This window comes from Mirounga angustirostris, unplaced genomic scaffold (genome assembly GCF_029215605.1).
Source record: "Mirounga angustirostris isolate CCGP_5_RB_7025 unplaced genomic scaffold, mMirAng1.0.hap1 SCAF_10, whole genome shotgun sequence".
Lineage (NCBI taxonomy): Eukaryota > Metazoa > Chordata > Mammalia > Carnivora > Phocidae > Mirounga > Mirounga angustirostris.
The window spans coordinates 26431344-26457253 of record NW_026991718.1 but is presented as its reverse complement, the minus strand read 5'-3'; the positions used below and the strand labels follow the sequence as shown (position 1 = coordinate 26457253).

Sequence of the window (25910 nt, the reverse complement as noted above, 5' to 3'; positions counted from 1 at the left end):
CAAAGAAGATATACAAATGGGTGATAAGCCCATGAAAAGAGACTCGACATCATTAGTAATTAGGAAAATGCAAATCAAAACCCCAATGAGAGATACCACTTCACACCTACGAGGATGGTTATCACCAAAAAAAGGCAGTGGGGGAGAGTAATAAATATTGGCGAGGATGTTATAAAATTAGAACCTAGCATGCCACTGGTGCGAATGTAAAACAGTGCAGCCACTGTGGAAAACAGTTTGACAATATCTCCTAAGTTAAACGGAATTATCATATGATCCAGTAGTTCCATTTCTATGCATATTCCCTAAAGAAATCAAAGCAGGGTCCCCAACAAATCCTTGTACACCAATATTCATGGCAGCATTATTCACAGGAAACCTAAATGTCCATCAACAGATGAATGAATAAACAAAGCAGTTTCTATGCATACAATGGAATATTATTCAATCTTAAAAAGGAAGGAAATTCTGGCACATGCTACAACAGGGATGAACCTTGGAAACATCAGGCTAAGTGAAATAAAAAAAAAAAAATCAGCCATGTGAATCATGGGCTGAGGGTCTCATGAAAAGCAGCAATAAAATATTGCTATGCTGATGGAATTAAGAACAGGCATTTCATTCAAGTAAAAAAAAAAAAAAAAAAAGCACTAAACAACTGAAAATTCCAAATTTCCTGGGCAAGATGACCAAAACCTAAGGGAAAACTGGGTAAGGGGTTATATGCAGATGAGGGCAAGGTCTTACTTGCTCTCTGGGCTGTTTCTCAGGCCAGAAGTGAATGCTTTAAAAACTTGCTATACCTCGTTGTCCAGCTAACCTGGAGTGTTTTGGCCACAAAGAGGCTTTTCTTTTTTCAACAAGTTAAATAATATGTCAGACTCTCAATGCTTGGATAGTTTTTTCTTTTAAACTTGGCAAAAATGACCCTTCAAAAAGCATGTGTAAAGACATTTGGGTTAGAAATAACAAACCTGCAACCCTCCCAAGGTGCTCTGTTTATTTGAACATGTGATGATGCTATTGTACAAATAAACACACTCCGCTTTCTCTCCCTTTCCAACGGCCGTAGCACAGACACCCTGCAAATGAATGTGCACGGTAGCAATGCTTAGTGTTGAAAAGTGGTTTCTATTATACAATCATTTCTGAGATGTGCAAAAAGTGCCTCCCTTGCTAAGCATTTTCCCATTTGTTATTTCTTCAGTGTCCAAAGAATCCCCATAAAAGCCAATCAAACCACTTGAGTCATCCAGAGACACCGCAAATCATCTCAATCCCTGCACCCTCTGAAATCCAACATGATCAGCAGGTATAAATTATCAAATGCAAATTTGGCCTCCAGGAGCCTGGGTCCCGTTTCTAGATAATACATGTATACAAGAAAGGCTGAAAGAACTAGCTGTCAGTTCAAGCCCCTGCACCATCACCAGAAAAGTGCCTTGTGACAAAACACTGAAGGTCTCAGCTAGAGAACAATCTTGAGATTTAAGAGGGTGGATTCTCCAGGGACCTGGACAAAATATCCGAGAAGGTCTGAGATATTGTCCAAAAGGGAAAAATAGCACTGCCTACAGCAGTACTTCTTAGCTTCGGCACTGCTGACATTTTGGACCAAATAATTCTTTGTTGTAGGGGCGGTCCTGTGCACTGGACGATGTTTAGGGGCATCCCTGGCATCTGCCCACTACATGCCAGGAGTATCCCCCCCCTCCCTCCACCGCCAGTATGGGCAAGTACTAATGTCTGACACTGCCAAATGTCTCTTGGAGGGAAGTGGGGGACAAAACTTCCCCATGTTGAAAATCATTACCCAAACTCGGCTTTCCCCTTCCCATCTGCATCATGGGTGTGAACCAGAGACTGCATAGTAACTGAGGGAACTGAGCATGCGCCACCTGCAATACGTCTGCTAGATGCACAGGAAGCAAAAGGTAGAGGCCAGAGTGAGGGGAAGGAAATACAGTGGGACTGTGGGGGCAAAAGGAAGAAGAGTTTTAGCTTTGCTATCCCAGCTAATGAATTCATTTTATTTTATTTCTATTTTATTTCCCATTAAGCCAACTTCTCTAGTATGCTGTAGGTGCTCTCAAATATCATATTAATGAGTTAACATCTAGGCACTTCAGGTGCCGAGGGAAACTTGGGTCTAACAAAGTTCAGGTCAGAGATTATGTTGTCAGAGAGCCAGGCTGATGCTTGAGTGAAGGGTTTGGACAACTCAGTATCATTCGAGCATACCTTATCTTGAAGACTGTATTCTCAAGTCCTTTCAAAATGCTTAATATTAATCACAAGGAGAACTTAAGTGGAATAAGGATGGATCTGTGCAAATACATCTCCCATTTCACTTCATCCAGAAAAACAATTCAAATTTATGTCCTATTACTAGTAGGCAAAGAGTATTGCCCTTGCATATAGTTGTGCAGACTATGGAACTTTTTTAAGATTTTTATTTTTATTTATTTTAGAGAGAGAGAGAAAGAGAGAGGGAGCACAGCGGGGAGTGGCAGAGGGAGAGAGAGAAAAAGTCTCAAGCAGACTCCACACAGCACACAGCCCGACACGGGGCTAGATCCCACAACCCTGAAATCAGGACCTGAGCCAAAACCAAGAGTGGGCTGCTTAACTTCTGTTAGCATTCCAAAGCTGACAAAAGTCAGGAATAGCATCTCACTGCCTGGAGTGCTGGCTGCACTGCAGAAACCAGCTAGCTGCCCTAGGGAGGGAAGGGGACAATCATCTGGAGAGCCTGACACATAGCCCTTGAAATTCAGGGGACATGATGAACAAAGAAATTTTCTGACTGTCCCTTGGAAAACTGTGAAGGCAGGAGGTCAGCTAGAGCAGGCTGGACTGGTAGGGTAAAGAGAAAAGGCAGCCCTGCACACAGGCATCTGAGGCTACCCTTTGCGACCCTGCCCAAGAGGCGGTCTGGCAGGTGAGGCAACGCCAGCAATTTTTTTTTTTTTTAAGATTTTATTTATTTATTTGACAGAGAGAGACACTGCGAGAGAGGGAACACAGCAGGGGGAGTGGGAGAGGGAGAAGCAGGCTTCCCGCTGAGCAGGGAGCCCGAGGCGGGGCTCGATCCCAGGACCCTGGGATCATGACCTGAGCCGAAGGCAGATGCTTAACGACTGAGCCACTCAGGCACCCCAGGAAACGCCAGCTTTAAGAGAGAAAGGAAAGGAGGTAGGAAAGTTGCAAAGGATTAACATATTTCAATTATATAGCATTTATATAACATTTCCTAATACAGTGTCACTCATAAGAATTCGGTAAGTATCATTAAATAAAGATAGTGTATCGTTTTGAAATGATTTTTGTTGAATTAGTAACACCTTAGATCTTTGCTACTCTGTGGGTGATGCATGGCCCCCAGCAGGATCCCATCCCCAGAAGCTTGTTAGGAATGCAGAATCTCAGGCCCCATCCCAGAACCCCTGAATCAGAACCTACCTTTTGTCAAGATTCACAGTGATTCCTGAGCATGGAAGGGTGATGGGCACTGGCTTAGACTACAGGTTCTCTATCAAAGTTGTATCTAACCATTGCCAACATCAGTGGTTTTCACAACACACACACACCCCCAAAACACACCCCGGCACTATGATCCAGAAGGCCAGCAGGGTGGGCTGGGCATCGGTACCTTTCAGTAATCCACAGGACCTTCTCCTGCAGAACTAGGACTGAGAACCACTGATATAGGGGTTGGAAAAGGAAGACATTTGAAGTCGGGTTTGAGCCAGAGCTCCTAACTACTATCATACCACCCTCACCCCCATAAACATTGTTATACAGGTGAATCCACTTCTCCTTCTAGAGGCTTCATGAAGTCACCTCCAACCTCTAACAAAATGTACAATTAGATATACTTTTGTCTCAGGACTGATGAGGAACCCCATTCAAAATGATCAAACAGGATAAAAATGGCACACCCAATGGAGACACGCAAAGCAAGACAGGTTGAAAAGATAGACACTGGATGCCTCCAACTTGAACCCTGTCCACGGCTGCCTGGGATGTGTCAGTTTGACTCAGCACTGACTTGTCAGGAGGGCTTGTTATTTGTGAATGAAGATGAAAGGAACCATTCACCAGCCACCAGCAAATTGTTAGGTTTTCTTGTCTAGATTTTGTCTTGAGGGAAGAGAGAACAGGACCTGATTTAAATCAGACCCTGATTTTAGCCACTGTTATTGCTGCATACCCAAATATTCAAACTCAGCCACCACTGGAGCCAGTCAAATTTCAAATAACCAGCTAAAATAGAGCCCAAGCTCTTGAATCCCACCCTGATTTCTAGGATGGACAATTACACAAACTGGACACTATTAGTCCCTCGTGCAGTATGTTTCTAAGAGTTAATTTCCTTAAACGAGATCCCTCAGAATTCTGAAGTTTTCAAGAGACTGCCAGGTAAAAGGAAGAAATACTTCTGGCAGAAAACGGTCTATAATATGATGAAGTTTGACAGAAGGGAAATAATAATTACTGTATGAGCAGCACAGTCAGAAGGTCTTTTACCAAATAAGGTTATGATTTCTGCAGTGAATGTGTTTCAATAAGAGGATATTTTCAGCCTGAAGAGTTCGCTTCTTTTACAAAATGCGTATAATACAGAGTGAATTCTGTTTAATGCTAATTCATCTATTTACCAAGTACACAACTTTGGCGTGAATTTTTTTTTTTCTTTTCCATACAACGTCATGGTTTTCTGGGCACATTACGGGGCTCTCAGATGCTTCTAATTACCCTCTCTGTACACCCAATAAAACATCTGGCTCAAAATGTTATTAATACCACAAGAAGATCCAGAGGGCTCATAAATCACCCTTTCTTCAGAAAGGGACAATGCAGTGGCAAAAAGTGACGTATTCTAATCTTGCTAAATAAGGCTAGTTAAGAATGTTCCAGTGCACTTCCTAATTTGCCAGAAAAAAAGGGCAGTGGTCTGCTTTCCTTACTGTAAAAAAATGTTAATGTCAAGTTTCCCTTTCACCTCTCCTAAGGAAAATTTGACGAAAATCAGGTTGAGTTTTCGCACTAGGAAATCTTAGAAACTCTTCATATTCCAGAACAAATTTTTATTGAATCTGATGGGCATATGAAGTTTGGTCTCAGAGTGAAGAAATTTCTCGTTACTGCCCAAAGTTTTCATTTTTCCCACCAAATCTTACAAAAGCCAACACTGCAGTCATGCCAGGTTTTTTTGGTAATTATTGCATGAGTCTAAATTCAAGATAATGGTGTCGAGCAGAAAACCATTCCTTAAACCCCTACTCTTCCACTAAAGAGAAAATCAAGGTCCTTTTTTTTAAAAAAAAAAAAAATCAAGTTTCCATAAGTGTATCAATGACAGCATTACATTAATTGGCAAAGGAAGGGCATCTGGCTCTTCTCATTTTACTTCTGATATGATTTTGGAGAATCGATCTCAAACTTCCTAACTAGCTTTATCCTTCCCCATTTGGTAGTTATTTTATTTTCCTGGACTGCGTAACATGAAGATGACTGTGTGGCTGTCCTCAAAAACATTTTCGTATCATCTGTGAGGTGAGTTCCAGAAGGTTTTTCCAACAATACAGAAATGCATTATTCCTCTTCCACTTGGAAAAAATACATATACCTTGATACTAAAAGCTGATATAAACCTTTGACTCTTATACTGTAGATGCAAAATTGAGCCCAACGTGTATGCCAGTAAGTGCTGCAGATATATACCGTATCTCATAAATACGAGCTCAGTATTTATGTTCAGTCCAACTTCCTTAAATTTACTCTAACCAGGGAGCCTAGAGGTAAATTACACAATGACAGCAAAGCAAGTAGCACAAAGCAGGATCAAATGTTATAATCATACATCCCTGGAGATGCCCCCATCTATGCACGATGATTACTTTTCCTCCTGACGCAGCTTTCAGTTCCAAAATGTGCTACACTGTTTAAATGCTTTCACTCTTGTCAGCAGGCTTGGCAACAGGCAAGAGCTTCCTGGGTAAGCCAGTGAAGCTCTCAAGAAGGAGCGGATCCAAGGCAGAGGGAACATGGTGCTACTACATTGTCTCCACCCTATGACAATGATACACAACATTACTTTGTATGTAGGCTAACGTGCCCAGAGCTAGCCTAAATGTGAGCAAGCACAGAGCCTTCTCTGCACTAAGAACAGAGGACCAAAGTGGAGGAGACAGAAACATCCTTCTATGTTTTTTTTTTGGCTTTTTTTTTTTAAGAACAGGAGAGAGGGGACGGAAGGGGCAGAAGTAGAGAGATAATCTTAAGCAGGCTCCACGACCAGTGCAGAGCCCAATGCAGGGCTCAATCTCACAACCCTAAGACCATGACCTGAGCTCAAATCAAGAGTTGGATGCTTAACCAACTGAGCCACCCAGACGCCCCTGTCTTTTTTTAAGATAGTGCGTCATCAAGATCAGTAAATGAAGGAACCATGGTCTCTGTGGTACAAAGGGAACATACCTTATCCAAACTCAAGGAGATGTAAGCACACTGCCCCATATCACAGGACACAGAGGTTGTGAATTAACAGAAGGATTGGTTATGTTTGGGAAAGACAAAGTTCTTCTGGAAATCAGTCCAAGGAATCCATAGACGCCCTCAGTCTGCTCCTTCTCATCAGCCTCAGGAAAGCCCACTGCAAGAGGTCAAGTCATTATTGCATTGTTTTACTAGCTGGGAATCAGACAGGTGAAATCACCAACCCAGGGTTCCAGCGCCATCAACAGTACACCTGAGCTAGAGCATCAGCGCCAACTGACAAGGTAATCACCAGAAGGAGAAAAGGAAAGAGAAAAAGCAGCACAGAGCTTGAAGATGTTCCTTAAGAGACTGCGGGTATTGGGGCGCCTGGGTGGCTCAGTCGCTGGGTGTCTGCCTTCGGCTCAGGTCGTGATCCCAGGGTCCTGGGATCGAGCCCCGCATCGGGCTCCCTGCTCAGCGGGAAGTCTGCTTTTCCCTCTCCCACTCCCCCTGCTTATATTCCCTCTCTCGCGGTCTCTCTGTCAAATAAATAAATAAAATCTTTTAAAAAAAAAAAAAGAGAGAGAGAGAGACTGCGGGTATTTAGACAGACGTAGGAATGGGGAGCAGGGACAGCTAAAGGTACAGGAATCTAACCGCCCTTGGCCATGAGTAGAAAGTACACCACAGTCAGTGTTCAAAATGTAAAATCCAAACTCCACACAAAGTACTACAAAGGTGTCCTTTTTCATGCATCTTGTAGTCACTGGAATATGTTCTCCTATTCTGTGTCCCCAAGCTCTATAAAGACTGCTCAGATGGTTATTGTACTCCTGTGATTTCAGTTGCCTGAGGATTCATGAGGAAGCTGTATCGGGTACAACCTCTGTGCCATCATTATAGGCACCCTCATAGACAATTTGCTCTGTCAACCCAGAAGCCAGAAGCATTCCTAAAGCAATGCACCATGCTGGCAGCAGGGAGACCAACAAAAAGCAGATAGGTCCCTGTCCCCAGGCAGTTGAGAATTCAATGGAATAAACAGGGAGGACAACAAATTAGGGAGAGGAGGCTTCGTCGCGTAAGCAGCGCTTGGCTGAGTCCTGACAAAGCAGTGGGGGGCTGCCCAGCCTCGCTGGCCGGGGAAAGGCACCTGCCAGGCCGATCCAGCGGTGTGAACAGGGGCACAGCAGCACAGAAGGCATGGCACATCTGGGGACCTTGGGTAAGTGGAGCCTCGGTTGGGCAGAAGCAGAGATTAAGGTCGAATCATGGCCAGGGAGCCAGGCGGCAGCTTATCCTGGAAGCCCCAGCATGCTAAGCTAAGTAGTCTGGTTTTCCAAAGATCAACGCATGTGCTCAAGCTGAGTGACTAGGAAAGAATACACACTTTGAGACACTGTGTTACAGACTCCGAGGAATTCTGAAAGGTCATTTATTCTAGGCTAGCCAGCATTAACCCCATTAAGGAGTCCCAGCCACCCCCGTGATAGAGGCCAGGCATGGCTTACAAGGAATGATCGATCACACATGCCTTTCTCACAGAGCTAGCAAACTGCTAAACACTTTTACCCACAGTTGTTTCTTTTCTTTCTTTCTTTCTTTCTTTTTTTTTAACTGTCCTGACTACAGACATACTTTCATATACAACCACTCTGATGCCCCTCACCTTCCCAGCTTCGAAGATGATCTTCTTCAACCAAAAGGACCTCATTCTCTCCTGATTTTGGCTCTTAGCATCAACTTATTGCCTCTCCTTGGTCCAACTAACCCTAGAATCACCTTTCCTTGCAGCCTTCCTCCACACTGGACCCTCCCCCTAAACACAAACACACATGCACACGCACGCGCGTACAAATACATTTGCCCTCACAACCAGTCTTATTTCCATTAAAAGCAAGCTCCATACCAAAATCATATGATCTGTCTTATATAAAATATTGGAGAAAGAGGCAACACAGCTTCTTTGGTAATTCTTTCCTGTATCAAAGACCCTATACTTTTTATTATAAGTAACCAAGATTCCTTCTGCAATAATTCCAGGACCATTTTTACACCAAGAGACATGCTTGCCTCCATCCTCTGTGTATGAGGCTCTTTATCTACAGATGTTATTAACAGGATTCCTTGATACAACGTGTGTGTGTGTGTGTGCGCGCGCGCGCGTGCGCATGCACCTATATACAGATAGATAAAACCTAATCCAAGAAGACGTATAGGGCAAATTTGCCTGAACGCTCCAAACACCAGCCCTCTGGAGATGAACCATAAGTTATATAAGACAAACACAGCGATAGAGTTAGATTATAAAGTTTGTGATGTTCCCTCCCAGAGCTCACTACTCACTCCATTCAGGTCTCTGCTCAAATGTCCTCTCACCAGAGAGCCCTTTGGGACGGGTCTAAAATAGCAATGTGTACCTTCCACCACCACTCCCATCCCTACGCCCTCTCCCAAGTTTCTATTTCTTCATAGCAGTTATCATTACTTGGCATATGTCCAGTTTTCCTTACATGTTGTATATTGTGGTAGTATATGTTTGACTGTAGTGTATACTCACACTAGAGCTTAGGTTTTTTAATTTTTAGTTGTGGTAAAATACATGTAACATAAAATTTACTTTTTTTTTTAAGATTTTATTTATTTATTTGAGAGAGAGAGAATGAGAGACAAAGAGCACGAGAGGGAAGAGGGTCAGAGGGAGAAGCAGACCCCCTGCTGAGCAGGGAGCCCGATGCGGGACTCGATCCCGGGACTCCAGGATCATGACCTGAGCCGAAGGCAGTCGCTTAACCGACTGAGCCACCCAGGCGCCCAAGGGTTGATATATTTTAACTTATTACTGTACTGTTAGGTCCATTCAGACTGTTGAGTATTCCAGCTCCAGAACTTTTTCATCTTGTACAACTGAAGCTCTCTACCCGTTAAACAGCACTTCCTTATTTCCCCCCTTTCCACCAGCCCCTGGTAACCACCATTCACTCTCCCTCTGTGAATCCGACTACCTAGGTAACTCATACAAGTAGAATCCTGTACCATTTGTTACTTTGTGACCAGCCCATTTCACTTAGCATAATACTATCAAGGTTCACTCACATTACTCAGCCACACTGCATTTTTTTAATGTTGCAGGGACAAGTGTCTGTTTTGTTCATCGCTGTATTCCTAATGCCTACACCAATCCTTGGCACATAATAGGTGCTCGATAAATATGTTAAATAAATTAATGTTCCTAATATCACTTCCACAGCTCAAATAAAATAAACAAGAAAATGCTTTACATTAATGGCATTTATTCAGTATCAGAAAATATTTGGAGAAGATTAAATATATTTGGGAGTAGTTTCTTTGATAAGTTCTTAAACAGTCCAAATTGCCCAAATGGCCAGCAACCACTTTTTTTTAGTTTTGTATTAGATCATGTTTAAAAACATAAAATCTATACGATGCATCAAGGGGAAAATATACTTAGCAGTTAATTTAAGGGTGATATGCTGGCATTTCACTGGTTTTTGTGCTGGATAAACATCAAGGGATCCAAACGAAGACAACTGGTGGAGGACGAAAGACTCACTGTCTGAACTAAGTTGCCAGAAAAAAAAATCTTAATGCTCCCCCCTCCCTGAGCAGTTATTGGTTTACTGATTGCCTCAGTGAGAGGGAACTGTTCTTCCCTCCTCACAAAGAGATCCCACATAATGAGTGTTAACAAAATGAACTGCTTCCATTCCTCAAAAACACTTCAGGACGAAGTTGGTTTTGTGAGACATACAGGGGAAAATTCCCAATGCAGAGCAGCAAGCCAATGTCAAAGCTGTTAAAAGCGGATAGAGGTTGTCATCTATTATGAGCTGTTCAAAAGCTTATTTACGCTATTAAAACCTTAGTTTCCTGCCTTCAAAAACAGAAAACTTCCTCCTTTTTACAAAATGGTAACTATCTCTGTCCCCCTTTCAGAGGACTTTAGTAAGTTCTGAAAAAGTCCAAATTCCTAAGCTTGGAATTCAAGGAGCTCTCCAGCCTTGCCCCAACTCGTTGACCTTCCCAGACTTGTCATGTATCATATCATTACCTTTGGTGTTTCCCACATTTAGGTGAAACTACTCCCACTTCTCAGAAACTACTCGTGCCTTCTTGTCTCTATGCCTAATTCTAACAGGTAAATTCTTCCTTCCCATATCAACTTTGCCTCCCTTCTATTTCCCATCCATCCACATTTTAGAACTTAAACAATGTTTCCAGTCCCACTGTCCCCACCAGTCAACAATCAGGCAACGTGCGTTTACCCAGCTCCCACTACGAGTGAGCCAACATGGGTAGCAGCTGGGATAGCAGGGTGAACTAAACAGGAAAGGCGCATGCCATTCCTTGTCTCCCGAAGCATTCCCTCCCTCAGCTGGACGTGGTATCTCCTTCTCCGGGCTCCTGCAAAACATCTTCTACCTCGATTTAGATTTATTTACACATACTCCTCGTCTCCCCAAAGCAAAAGCTCTCAGCGGACAGCTTTATGATTTATCTTGGAAAATCTAATACGGTGTTTTATACATACTCACTTGGCAACATGGAGAGCAGGAGGTATCTGGGACAGAAAAACCTAAGTCAGAGTCACCTTTAATCAAACCACCAGGGCCTTGGTACTCACATCCACAGAACATGAATACTATAATTTACCTCTCTCAGAGGAAGTCAGCATCAAATGAAGTAACATATGGGATGCTCATGGAAACTAAGTCCCCTGTAACTCTTCAGAGAAAGCAGCATCATATAAACCAAATGTGTTATTTTAGCCATCATGATTGCTTTTTACTGGTTCTACAAATAAGCTATGCCACGGATAGTATTATTTTATTTCAAATATTCTAGTTGTGACAACATGAATTTCTGTGTTCTCCTTATTAGGGGGACTTACGACTCTATAAACAACTTTAAAAATACCAGGAGGTCATCTTCATTATATCCCTATGAGTGGAAAGAATCTATTAAAACAACAATGGTTAACCTGCTGGCCCACTCAACTGGGAATTTGCTCCCCTTTTTTAAAAAGGCAAAGGTGGGGAGAGCAAAGAGGCAAAGCTCAGAATGTCACAAAAAAGTTATTATCATTAGAAATCTGCTTTAAAGGAAATGCCATTTAAGGTAAATATTCTGTGACATCATATCAATATCATGTTCATAAAATTGAATTTATTCTAGAATCTCAAGAGTACTTCCCTTGGATATCATCCTCATTCAGACCTCACAGTCAGTGGAAGTCATACCTTAGATTTCTCCAACTGGGGGTGCTTGCCTAGCTGAGTCAAGGGGTTGATCTCAGGGTTGTGAGTTCGAGCCCCACGTTAAGTGTGGAGATTACTTAAAAATAAGATCTTAAAAAAAAAAAGATTTCCCCAACTGAATACTCAAGAACAGAGACTATGTGCTTAATCGTCATGAAAAATACACCTGCCTCTCACATCTAAACAGCCCAGACTCACCATCACCACAGACCAGAAAGACGACCACAGAAGCAACACAAAAAAAGGAAGAAATGAGTATCACCCCATGTCTGCTACAGAACCACCCTCTGTATACACATTATTACCTGTTTTGTGTGGCCAGTGACCTGAACCCAAGAGGATCTAAAACCAGAACATGCCCAATGGCCATGATGAAGCCAGGACTCCAACCCAGGGCTGCTGGTCTCTGAGCTGTCCATTCTCTATCAGACCACCCGTCCTTCCCACAAAACCCAACTCCACGAGGTCCTTTCACCTGTGTCCCTCCTATACATTGTGGTCAGACCCCAGGAAACTAAGTAAACAGATGACCTAAAGAGATCTAAGTTCTAGTCCCAGCGAACAGACTTGCTGTGTAACTAAGTCAAGCTCCCTTATACCACCACCTAAGTTTCCTTATCAAAAAAATGTTAATATTATGTGCCCCAATCCCTTCAAAAAAAAAAACAAACCAACCTATAAATCACCATGGAAATGTTCAAAATTATTTCTGTGTTCTGATTATCAAAATGGATTATTTAGTTAAGCTGCCTTGACTTTGAAGTCCATATGGTTTTCCCAGTATTATTTTGAGTCCTTGGAGGACAGTCAGCAAACTGTGCCACTCAGTTCAAACCTGGCCCACCGAAGGTTTTGTACGGGGCCACACCCAGGCTGGTACGTATCATCCGTGGCTGCTTGCAAAGCCACTGCAGAGCCGAGCAACTGCACACTGTACAGTTTGTGTTGCAAAGTCTCAAGTATTTACTATTTGGCCCTTTACAGAAGAAGCTTGCTAGCCCCCACATCTGACATACCAGAGGCCAAAGAGAGTAGCTAACAAGTTACGATGAATTTTGAATTTGCCCCAAGCTGCTCTATTTTCCATATACATATCTTATTCGTCAAAAGATTTAATATATCATAAGCAAATATAAATAGACAGAAAAACCACTAAGTTAGAAAGCCACTTTTTTGTAAATAATAAAGCTATATTAAACAAACTAAGTCCACAAAGATATAGGTCTAAAAAATGAATTTCTAAAACTTTCTGTATTTCTGAAGAATCATAATCTGTGAGTTCTACAGAATTACCCTTCTTCGAATAAAAAAAAAAGGTAAAACTTCTCCCACAAATTTTCCAATATTTGAATTTAAATAAAGAGAAGAGGAAAATAGCTGAGGATATAAATGAAGTATTTCCCAGGACTGCCAATGTGAAACTTTATTACCAAGCCCTCTCTCTCTCTTTTTAACGACTCTGCCAATTCTTTTGTGGCAGAGTTGAGTTCTGGTTTTGAAATTTTTTTGTGTGTAAATAAGTTTGCTCCGTTTTATATTGTGAATAGGCTACGTGTATCCTGTTCCTAAACATCTGCTTAAATGCCAGACAGGAAAGTGTGCAGCATGTTTTAACAAGTAGACTTCCTCTGTTTCTCAAAGCCTTCAAATATTTAGTTTCAAAATGAATACACTGTAAGCCAAAAAAAATTACCACCCATCCGATTACTTTGTCATTCCTACTGTAAAGATTTATGAAAAATGCAAGGGGGAGGGGGAGGGGCCGATGCTGTTGATGGAGCTGGGAAACACATGCGAGCAAGGAAGGCAATCAAGAAAAGTAAAAGTGGGAAAAAGTCATTAAGCCCGTAACAACCTCCTGGGAGCTGCCTTTTCTCTTCCCCTCATTGTTTACAACCCTCCAGAAAATAGGATTACTTGTTACTCATAAAAAGTCCTAAGATTTTAAAGACAGACTGAATTTCAGAGGTCACTAAGCATAAGCCATTTATTTTATGGATGAGACCAAACTGAGGTCCAGAAACAGTAAGTGTCACACCCTGTGGATTAGGTAGTGGCAGGACCGGGACCAGAATCTAGATTCCCGATCCGCGGTTCAGCACACTTCCCACGAGACTCGGCTCTCTGCCCTGCGAAGCGTAATGTGCCACTTGGCACCTACCAGCTAAATTCTTTTTAAAATATGCCCAAACACCCTTATCGTGGCCAGGAAATTCACAATACCCTTTTAAATAGTATCTATGGGCACATGTTTTTTCCAAGTACAGACTATCCAGAATACTGCTTTGACCTCAGAAGGACTGGGAGTCACAATAAAGCAGTAGAATAATCAAAGAGTTAATAAGGACCTCACGCTGTCCCCTTGTGTTTTGTCTTGATGATCATCAGTTTGAAAGAGACACCTCTCTCCTACCCCCCCAGACACACACACTCAAGACTAAACAGCAATATTCCATAAAAAGACCAGATCTAGCCAGTGTTATTATCTGTCTGACATTTGGGTTATTCTTGTGAGTAACTCATAAAGTAATGTGGGTGTCTGTGATTATTTGAGTACACATGGCAAACCATAATTGGTCAAAAAATAATAAAAGACATTTTTCCGTGACAAAAATACTGTATTGCATGACAACACGGCTGTGTGACAGTGTGACAGCATTCAGTGGACCGCAATACTTTCTCCCTTTGCGAAAAAGTAAAAACCACACAAAAATTTTAAAGGAAAAAGCTTTCTTTTCAGTGAGCCACACAGTTCATATTTAAATTAGTTATGAAAGATTAAAAGGTTTGGAGCGCTGACAGTAAGCCACTAGCATTTTTTCCCCCTAAATCCCTGTCATATATCAATTTATAATTCTGCCTTTTGATACAGAGCAGAAACGTGGCGAAAGATTCAAGTCCGTATTCCTTTCTACAACCGAAAGGCAGTTTTTGACAATTTTTAGAATTTTTTTTAGAACATGACTGTTCATCCAGTAAAACTTTTAACTTCATCACCACGATCCACATTTTGTAACATGAGGCTAATGCAAATTCTCCTTATGACTGGGCAGATAAAAATCTGAAGCTGATCAGTGCAAGTTGAGTGCGAGGGTCTTAATCTAAAAAGCGATTCCCTTCTGTCCTATGGATACCTCCCATCGCCATGGGCTGCGTAAATGATAGGCACTAAGGGGCAACAGTCTAGCTGCCATTGCTCTGAGAAGCCAAAAAGCAGGTTAACAATTATTCTGGAAGTTATTTAAAAGAGCTCACGGAAGAAGCATATTCGGACTCAGAGACAGAAACCCATTCAAGCAGAGAGCAGTGTGAGTAGAAGAGGATGTCTAAACGCTACGCTCTCGCACAACTCTATGCAGTAAGGACAGTTAGGCACCGTGGAGGAACTCACCCACTCGGAAGTTCGTGGCCGTCAGGGTGTCGGCAGCATGACCATTCTCACTAATGAGAGTGGTGGTGTTCCCCTTCTCACAGCTGTTCTGACAGCTGCCCTTGGTGCAGGTCACTCTACAGATGCTCGGAGTAAAGACCACCTTGATGCGGCCAGTGTGGTTACTCACTAGGAGCGGAGGCAGGGAGAAAAAGAACAACAAACACATCAGCTTAGTATCCATGAACGTGCCTTGGAAGGTTTTTTTTTTTTTAAAAAAAAAAAAGGAAAAAAGAAAGGAGAGGAGAGGGGGGACGAGAGAGCCCACAACCCGACAGGTTTAAGGAAAGAGGGAAGCCTTTAGTGCGCGCTGCTCTGTATCCAGTGGTGTCTCTGAAACAGGAGTAGGAAGCTTAGCAAACAGAACTCTGGGATGCACTCCAAAACCACATTTGAAGTCGAGTCACTGGAGTGGGATTACTAACCACAGTGCTGCACTTTATTCACGGGCAGACAAAGAGCACTACGGAGGGCACGACATGAAAGAGCCAACCCTGACAGGCAGATGTAATGCAAAGAGGTTGGCTATGCACCTCATGGTGAATAAACTCCTGTGTCCTCAACTTGCATACTTTCCCGGTTTCTCCACTTATTAAGTCACTATTTGCAGTCCGACCCCTGGAAATGTTTTAGGCATGCGGCATGTCTGAAAACATCTGTCTCAAATCTCCTGGCACTCTCAGCTGAAGTGATCAAATCCTGTGACGCAGCTGTGGGAGCCCATTTCTTTTTCACAACTCTGGGGCATTATTTCTCCACATTAATTTATACAACCTGTATTTTGTTTTACTGTAAACAGGGTCCGTCTAAGAAAACGGGAGGCCAGGTCACGAGGCTCAAGGGCTGTGTCTGTTCAAGCACCATCCCAGAGCCCTCGCTGCGGCTCTTCATAGGCCACCTCAGGCAGGTATTTCCTGCATTCACGCGACCCTCTCCTTAAAACCAAATGCGATAACCTGACTGCACAGCAGAGGCAGCAGAGGATCACAGAATGGGCACTGATCTCACAGTCAGACTCTGGCTTATAAACCTGGCTCAACCGAGGTGTGACTTTGGACATGTCATTTCACCTTTTCTACAAAACACGAGGGAATTGCAGCTGATGTTTTCGAGCTAGTTCTAACTTTCAATGTCTCTATCAGGGGTCAGCAAACTGCAGCACGGGGATCAAATCTGGCCCTCTGCCTGCTTTTATAAATAAAGTTTTATTGGAACACAGCCACACTTCCTCCTTTACATATTCTCTATGGCTGTTTTGCGCTGCAATAGCGGAGCTGCACAGAGGATGTCGGAGCTCACCCCGAACTGCCATTCACGGCCAAGTCCCAATCTAGACTCCATGGCAAAGTGCAACACAGAAACTCTAGTCTGACTTCTATGTCTGTGATATGCCCCATCCAGCTTGTTCCTCTTTCCAGGAGCCTAGGCAGAAAGCAAAGACAGTAGCAGCAACTGGAGACAGATGGTTCATCTCTGAGACTAAGGATGACAGGAAGTAGTACCCTTCCTATTGCCACTGTGTTATTCTAGAAGCCAAGGAGAGACTAGTTCTGGGTCAGCCTTTCTGTGGCCATCCCCTGACTACCAGAAGCAATTCTGCCCCTTCATAGTGCCTCGGTCTGACCAAGATTATATTTTCAGGAAATCATCCAAGAGGCCTCTATAGACCCTCAACAAAATAACTGTGGTCAGATCTGAGCTTGGAAACAAAAAACCTTAACAACAACAACAACAACAACAACAGCATTAGAATTTCAAAGCTGGAATTGGGGTCTCAAAGGTCCTCTGATACAACATTATTTAAACATCTCTAGTGACAGATTGCTCATTATCCACTGAGATAGCACATTCTAGTTATAAGCCATTCCTAGCAAGTGCTCTTCCTTCTTGAGCTCAAGTGTGGCAGTTGCACCCATTAATCCTGACTCCACTCCCCATGGTTTCACAATCTAACAATGCCTCTTCCACATGCTAGCCCTTCGGAAGAGATATAGCCTCAGTTCTTTTCAAATGTTTTTCCAAGACGATTTCCCATTCTCATTCAGTGGTTCTAACACAAGAGATCAAGACACATAGTGTGAAATGGGGAGATACCCTAGGGGCCGACCGGATCTTCCAGCACCTTGCAAAATGGCATCCAGAAACTTTTTCTATAATGGGCCAAATAATAAATACTTTAAGGCTATAGGCCTGATGGACTCTGTTGGCAACTATTTAACTCTGTTGTGGTGGCAGGAAAGCAGACGGTCAAAAACAATATGCAAATGAATGGTTGTGGCTGTGTTCCAATAAAACTTTATTTAAAGAAACAGTTTGCCAACCACTGCTTTGAACGCTTATACAACATCTAAAATTTTTGAGTGTACCCAGAAATTTTAAAAACTACAATAGGATGTTAATTCCACAATCAGGCAAAATTCATATAGTTTGACTTATTTTTTTTTTTACAGTAGCACACACACACACAAACCAGCTCACACTCAAAATTGTCAGAATATGGGCGCCTGGGTGGCTCAGTTGGTTAAGCGACTGCCTTCGGCTCAGGTCATGATCTGGAGTCCCTGGATCGAGTCCTGCATCGGGCTCCCTGCTTGGTGGGGAGTCTGCTTCTCCCTCTGACCCTCCCCCCTCTCATGTGCTTGCTCTCTCATTCTCTCTCTCTCAAATAAATAAATAAAATCTTTAAAAAAAAAAATTGTCAGAATATGCTTACAAATATCTTGAGAATACTTTGTGTATCTAAGTGTGTGGAGCCCATTTAAAAAAAGAGATACAACATCATCCCACTTCAAAAGAATATAAACTTCTATTTTTTCTGGCTCTTGGTACAATAATGAAATTAGAAATGGTGTGCCAACTATTTTGTCTTCTCTGGCATTAACTGGCATTAACATTCTCTAATCTGCCATGCAGATGCTCAGACCGTCACCTAAATTATGCTCACTTAGGCGAAGAGAGACATCCAAAGAAAGCAAGCACTTAATCATTATTCGCATTTCACCTCTCAGCTACAGTAGTCACTTTATAGACACTCGAGATCCTCAAGGCTTATTGTTTTTAAAAACTTATTCTATTTCTTAGCCAAAAAAAAATTTTTTGGCCTGGAATCATCTGGATTTTCAAAAGGCGGAGACAGTTTCATATGACTTAATTTTGATTTTTATAATGTTCACATCTTCTTGGAAGAAGACACACTTATTTCATATTTCCCTTTGTGTTTTACTAACATTCTGCTCTAAAGCAGTCTAATTCTAAAGCAGACACATAATCTCAGCGGGTCCTCTTGTCTTCACAAAGCATTGACTTCTTCATTGTAATTAGCTTTTTTTTCCACATCAATCTCCCAATCAGTACTGAAAAACTCACAACTTCTTTTGACACTAGATGGTCATTTGTAGCTCTCACAGGATCTCTGTAAATATTAGATGGGTTAGAAAATACACTCTCCCATCCCCTTGTAAAAATCATTTCTTTGTATCTACTAGGGTATCATGTAGAGTTTAACCTTCAAGGTACCCAAGAGTAAGGTAAACTGCTCTGAGTTTCAAATTCCTCACATGTGACAAGTTCAAGACAACACCACTCATCTGTTAAGAGTTTGGTGGGAATTCACCAACAGTGGCTGTGAACTTTCCTCCAGAGACTCCTTGGTCTGCAAGAGGCATCTTCCTCAAATGCTTTGAGTAAACTAATACTCAAGAACCCCACATGCCTGCATACAGGAGGTACCTAATAAATGTAGAATACATGAAGTGACCCCAAGGAAGACAGTCGAACCCCACGGAGATCATGAAGTCACAGGATGCTGGAGACCATTCTGCTCTAAGGCCTTGCTTCACTGGTGAGGAGACTGAAGCCCATGGCGAAATCAGCGGTCAAAGACCATCCCTAGAGTGCTAATAGCTGATTAAGATTTACAAATCTGGGGGGGGCGCCTGGGTGGCTCAGTCGGTTAAGCCTCTACCATTGGCTCAGGTCATGATCTCAGGGTCCTGGGATCGAGCCCCGTGTTGGGCTCCCTGCTCAGCGGGGAGCCTGCTTCTCCCTCTCCCTCTGCCCCCATCTTATGCTCTCTCTCATTCACTTTCTCTCTCAAAGAAATAAATAAAATCTTAAAAAAGGGAAAAAAAAAAGAATTACAAATCTGGAAAGCAAAAGTCAGGTCAGTCAGGAGTTAACAGGGAAAACTGCTGGCAGAGCCCTCCTGCTTGGTCCCTCTGACAAAAAAAAAAAAATGTAATTTTTAGATCCCTGTGGGTAAATCAGCCCCAGAAATCTGAAGCAAGTGCTTTCAAACCTTGCATTTTAGAGGCCTTGGCCAGTGTGCTCGCTTCGGCAGCACAGATACTAGAGGCCTTGGCTAGAAACATAGATTGCCTGGAGCCATGTAGCACCTCCAGCGGGCCTCCTAGCCAGTCCGTCAGTCAAGACACTCAAGAGTCAACATCCTGTCTGCAGGGTCTGCCAGACCCTGTGCGAATTTCACCCTCCAAGAAGAGGCACTGGCACATGATTTAAAACAAACCACAGACATTCAGAGCGTATGGTGAATGGGATGGAAGTGAAGCCGATATCCTCCCAACAGGAACAGCTTTCACTTCAGCTTCCCGATCATTAACGACGGGGAAAAACCCAAAAATGTAAAAATGGTTCTTGACAAACGGACTTCAGTCTAGAGAAGAGCCCAGCTGCCATCTTTCAGTCATTAGCCCAGGATAGGACCAAAAGTGAAGGCAGCCAAAGAAATAAATCGCACAAGTTCAAGACCCACATCAGATGTCATGCACAAATACAGTCTCCTCCACATTTATCCAGAATGCCATCACAGCACATCAGCATTCATCCTACTTAAACAAGAGGGACCAACTAGCACAGACAATATCCTCAGTGGAGGAGAAGCACCTCCTCTGTGGTTAAAAGCCATCAATCACCCTGCCCATTAACTGAGGCTGCTTAAAGAGACTTCGTAGCTCATTCAATACACAGGTCACATGTGAGAAACGGGGCAAAGGGCTCATTCTCCTGCTGCAGTCCACTGCTTGCCCGAAGACGAAGAATTCTTTGAAGGACAAATCATAAAAGTATTAAATAATGCTTCGAATAACAGGAGTTCGTTGTTCTGCTCTCCAGGCTTGCTTAATTCCTCATGGACTATTAAAATAATTCCCACAGAATACCGTGTTCCTCGAGAAACGTGCCGTGCAGACAAACTAGTATGAGATCTATTACTTCACCGCGTGGCTCCAGTCCTGAAACAGATTTCTAGTTGTCATGTGAGCACCTCCTCAGATAAGACTCTAGTAGGAGTTACATTCCAGGACCATCTCTTGAGGTTTTTTTCCAGATGCATGTAACTAAATGAAGAAGTAGAGGAAGAACTACATGCTACACAGTTGATACACATTAAAGGAAAGACCATGTGAGTTTCCTCTCCCATTCAATTCTCCATTAATATCCACTCAAGGCAACTGTGTCAGTTACTTATCTCTCTCACAGGTATATACAAGATTTCCTTTCCTTTTTATACATTTAAGGAGATAAACTCTTCTTTGCCTTTCTATGGGTCCATTAAATCATTTAATGTAAGAGTAAGTTTCTGGATACATTCTGAGTTCCTTACAGAATTGCCTACCGCTCATCAAAAACCAGGTATCAACTATACACCATGTTTGAGAATGTGAATACAATCCCCAAAATATCCACTTGGGCAGAAACGTAGCAACCTAGTCACGCACTCTCTTGTATGACCTCACTCCCTGATTCACTAAGAAAACAAAAGCTCTAAAGATCCAGGCCTACCAACTTACCTGAATCTGCAGCTGTCCTGCCTTCCCCCAATGAAGGATGGGGTTCTAGCTAAAGCCAAGCCCCCTCCCCTCCCCCCCAACACGCCCTGGCTAAAGTAATGGATCCCTTCCTCTCTTACAGACTCAAAGACTTGCTCTCTTCTCATCTGTGTTCGCATGCAAACACGTTGCACTCTTGCCCAAATATCAAGAATACCACTCCTTATTGTCTCCATTCCTCTCTACTGCAGGTAATGCTCTATTTCTCTGCTCTCCTTACAGCAGAACTCCTCAAAAGAGCTGCTCTACTAGCTGTCTCCACTGCCTCCCCAACCATTCTCTCTGGAACCTGCTGCAGTTAAGCTGCTGCTGTCCATACTTTACCAAAACTGCCCTTGTGAAGGTCACCAGGGTCTCCATATTGCCAAATTCAATGGCAAATTCTCTGGGTCTTTCTTCCTCATTCAGCCTCTCTGACACACAAGGATACTGGTTCATGATACACTATCTCCACTGGGCTCATAGGTCACTCTACTCTTTCATGGTTCTCTCCTACCTTGCTGGCCACTGCTCTTCATGACCCTATCCAGGGGAGGGCCCCAGAGCTCAGCCTCTGTAGCCTTCTCTTTTCTATACTGACTTCCTGGATGAGATCATCCTGTTCTATTTCATGGATGTAAAGACTATCTACAAACTTATGTATAGAAAATGTTTAACTCAGGTTACCTGGACCACCTCTACCTTGTATGTGTGTTCAACCAAGAAACCAATGGTCCAACTGTTGATGGGCCTTTCCTAAGTAAATAAATATCTAACGTCTAACAGACACCTCAAACAAAATGTATTCAAAATTAAGCTTTGATTCCTTCCTGTACCCACATACAAATTTGCTCCTCTTCAAGTCTTCCCCCATCTCAGAAAATGGCAAGCCTATTCTTGACTGGGGGTGGGGGGTTGTCCATCTGAGACTCAATACAACAGCAAATCCTGTTAGCTCTCTTTCCAGAGGTAACAATTTCTCACTACTTCCGTGACAAACACTCTGGTACAATCCATCATCATCTTCGGTCTGGATTATTTCAACAGGCTCCTAAACCAGACTCCCTGCTTCCACCTTTGCCCTCCTGCAATTTATTCTCCTCACAGCGCTCAGGGTATCTTTTCTAATTTATGTCCGTGAGATCATAGCATTCCTTTCAGTGGCTTCCCATCTCAATCAGAACACAAGCCAAAGGTCTCAAAATGGCCAATGGGGGCGTCCACGGCTGCAACCTCTGACCTCATCTCCCACAACCCTCCTCAACCCATTCACTCTGGCTTCCTTGCTATACTGGGCATGCTTCTGTCCCAGGCCCTTGCACCTGCCGTTCCCTCCGCCTAGAATACTCTTCCTCTTCTATATGCAGCTTCCTCCCCCACTTCCTTCAAGACTTCTCCAAAATGTCAGATCATCAGGAGGCCTTTCCTAACAACCTGACATAAAACTGCCAACAGCCCCACACATTACCTATCCCCCATACCTTGCCCTACATTTCCTATTTATTATAAACATACTTTATATATTTGTGTTTGATTATCATCCTGAGAACACAAACTCCATGATAGCAGGAATATATCTGGTCACCATTATATGCCCAACATGTTTCTCATTGTAAGTGCTCAAGAACAGTAACTGAATGAACAAACTAAATTGAAAGAAATTAAATAAATATTTAACTATGGGTTAATTGCCAGTAGTGTTAAAATAATACAGAATACTCCTATTAAACCTTTAGCCCTAAAACATACTTGCTGTATGCTGTATTTGTCAAAGAGAAATGTTTTAGCCATAAAAGCTTCAAATCAAGGGAAAACACAGTTGTTATACAGGAAACCCTGCAATCATTACAAAACACAGTTTTACCAAAATCATTAAAATATTACCCAAAAATGGCCAATGACATAAAAAGTGAAGATTTTCATTTAAACATGCCAATGAGAGAATAAGTGAATAAAGAGGAAATAGAAATTTCTCAAACACTTTTTCAAAAGAAAAACAATTATTTGCTCCCAAAGTTTCACAACATATTATGCAGAAATCAAACTGACACATGATAGAAACCTCCTTTAATTTTGTAAATAAGAGTTACAATGACGTGTAAGGAGTTTTTAAACTCATTTTTATTCACTAAGTATCCATCCCCTTTGTCAGGCAAAGAACTAGGAAATTGAAAACACTACTACCGAGATTCTGTGAGCCTGATATGAATTGCCACTGGGCCATAAAACCCACCCAATAACCCAACCATGTTGGGGGATGCCCATGAGAACAAGCCCCATGTCAGGGCTCAGCACCGAGTCTGCTTGAGATGCTCTTCCTCTCCTTCCCTGTCGGTCCCTCCCCCTGCTCACGCACCTGCGCGCACACACTCTCTCACAAACAAACAAACAAACAAATAAAATCTTATGAAATACATGTTGGTTCCCAGCTCAGGGAGACTGGCCAAGAGACTAGCCAGAGATTCACCAACAAAGATAGTAGATTTTGTCCTAAATTTCTACAGATTTCAGGAGTCAGGTCTAATATCCTATTTTGTTCAGTCTTTTTTTTACCTTGACTCAAGACATAAAATCTCAGATTGTCACCTATCACCTGTCACATTTTCTCAGCCTTCAATCTTGCCCTGCCAACTGGACTCCATGCAACACACCCTGAGACCATGGGCTTTGTTTTCATCCTCCCTTTTTCCTCCTTGGGGTTTCTACTCTTTAAATACAAACCATAAGTTCTTTTCTCTAAAAATATTTTTTAAAAGATCCTATTTTTATCTCTGGAACAAAATCAAGTATGTTTGAAGGTGTAATATATTTTACAGTCAGAAGACTAACTTTTCCCCAACAAGTTGCTCATCTAGCAGGATCTGGCCCAATGTTTGGGGAAAGAAATACAGTCAGTACGAAAAGTGGAAAACCAGCAAAACAACCGATGGCTTTTTGACACATTCATATTCTGACCTTTTTTTGTAAAATAATTTCTTTAACATCCCCTGAGGGGATTTAACCATCTAGGCATATCCAGCTAATGCATAAAGAACACCCAGGGAAGTTCAGGACAGGCTCTGGACTGCAGTCCAGGGAAAGAGGTGACCACACTCTAAGGCACCTCAGTCCTGGCATCCTGAACTGCACCAGGCTGTTTCATAGGGGTTCCTTTGACATGACTTTAAAAACTCTCCTGTCTAAAATATATCTGGAAATCTCTGCTCCTAATCTTGAATACCAGGGAACCTACCATTGTCAATCTATCCAGAAGGGATGGTGGCATTTGAAATGCTGTGGCCATTCCCCGGGATTCCTGGGTGGCTCAGTCGGTTCAGTGTCCGACTCTTGGTTTCAGCTCAGGTCATGATCTCATGGGTCATGAGATTGAGCCCCACATCAGGCTCCACACTCAGCAGGGAGACTGAAGATTCTCTCCCTCTGCCCCTCTCTCCACACACGCTCTTACACTCTCTCTCTCAAAAAAGTAAATCTTAAAGAAAAAGAGAGAGAGAGAAACACATCCCCAAGGTGACAGGACTTAACATAAAAATGTCATAACATAAAAGGAGCAAAGAAGAAGGGGGGGGACTCACTGTACCCATGTTCTCAATTCTGAATTGAGAATGTAATCTACCACCTGGACCTAGAATCCTGACAATTATGGGAACCACACTTGGGGAGGTTTGAGTGAGTTTGTCCAGGGAGTTGTTTTGTTTTGTTTTTTTGGCATCAACCTTCAAGATGTTACTCCCTCTAACAGTCTGTTTCCCAAGGGAGAAATACCATTTAAAAGATGCATTTTTTCATGTGAAAATCTCTACCTCCCTTAAAAAACCCACACTGGACTTTGCAAGTAGCACAGCTAGAAATCTCACACACAACCGTGGGAGGACAGGCTTCCTACAGCTGAGAAGAAAGGACTTCACTGCTGTCCCTGAACCCAGAGAACAAGGTGTGGAGCAGCGAACACTTACATGTCTTCTAGCTCCAGTCCTCATACATTCTGGCTAGCTTGCACAGTCTCCTTACAGAAAGCATGGGTTAGATATACTTCACAGGATTCGAATTTTCTGTGCCTTAATTTTGGAACAGAATTAGGTTTTATTTATCCCCACATTTGTTGTCTTTCCAAAGAGAAGTAAATGGAGGCATTTGTTATCAGTCTATCACTCATCATTTCCATAAATAACATCTGTTTGTTTGTATGTGGGAAAGCAAGTCTGACTCAAAAAACAGATTATCTACTGGGCTATTTTTGTTTACCAAAGAACAAGTTTCATGACTTATCACAGGCTTGATTAAGTGGGGGCCACTTCTCCTGAGGGTCCCAGATTGTATCTACCACATGCTTTGAGAATTAGGATTCCATATAATTTACATACCGGTTATGACAAATATTTTTGACAAACATTTAACATCAAACTCCTTAAAAGAAAGTTGAGATCCTTTCCCCATCTAGACCGAATCTAGCCTCACATCCTACAGCATTCTAGAGAGAGCCTGGGCACTAGCCGAACCAAACTGCCCCACGGTCCTCACTCACATGCCTACTTAACTTCACATGTAGTTTTCTCCCCCTGGAAAACCTTTCCTCTTTTTTCTCCACCTCTCATCCTCTTGAACCAACCCACTTACCCCCTCCCTACACAGTTTTCAGCAACCTAGGCAGGCCAGATTAGACAGTGCATCTCTCCATTTTTACCTGGCTTTTAGCACATAAGTCTATTTACGTTTATTTTCCTACCTTACCAATCTTCCTTTGGCCTCAATCAAGCCCAAGAAAACAGTCTGTATTCTTATCCTCCTTCTCTATTTGTAACAAATGTCTCACCTGGTGGTTTTCCTTCTTCGGGAACAAGAAAAGATTACATGGTGGGAGGGGAGTGCCATGGGAAAGAATGCAGGGGTAGG

The 25910-nt window shown here is 42.6% G+C and overlaps 1 protein-coding gene across 12 annotated transcripts in view; it reads right to left on the bottom strand.

The window, feature by feature from the left end:
- LTBP1 (latent transforming growth factor beta binding protein 1) overlaps window positions 1-25910 on the bottom strand; it is a 395639-nt gene that overhangs the window by 220888 nt on the left and 148841 nt on the right. For 7 of the 12 annotated variants that reach the window (XM_064572096.1, XM_064572092.1, XM_064572089.1 and 4 more), the window contains one exon: window positions 15154-15321. The exons of 1 other annotated variant lie outside the window; for it this stretch is intronic. In XM_064572096.1, coding sequence (XP_064428166.1) covers window positions 15154-15321 — 168 coding nt within the window. Of the gene's footprint in view, window positions 1-15153; window positions 15538-15617; window positions 15636-25910 lie in introns of those variants that run through there. 4 more of the 12 variants (XM_045884386.3, XM_045884388.3, XM_054509679.2 and 1 more) reach the window with 3 other exon arrangements.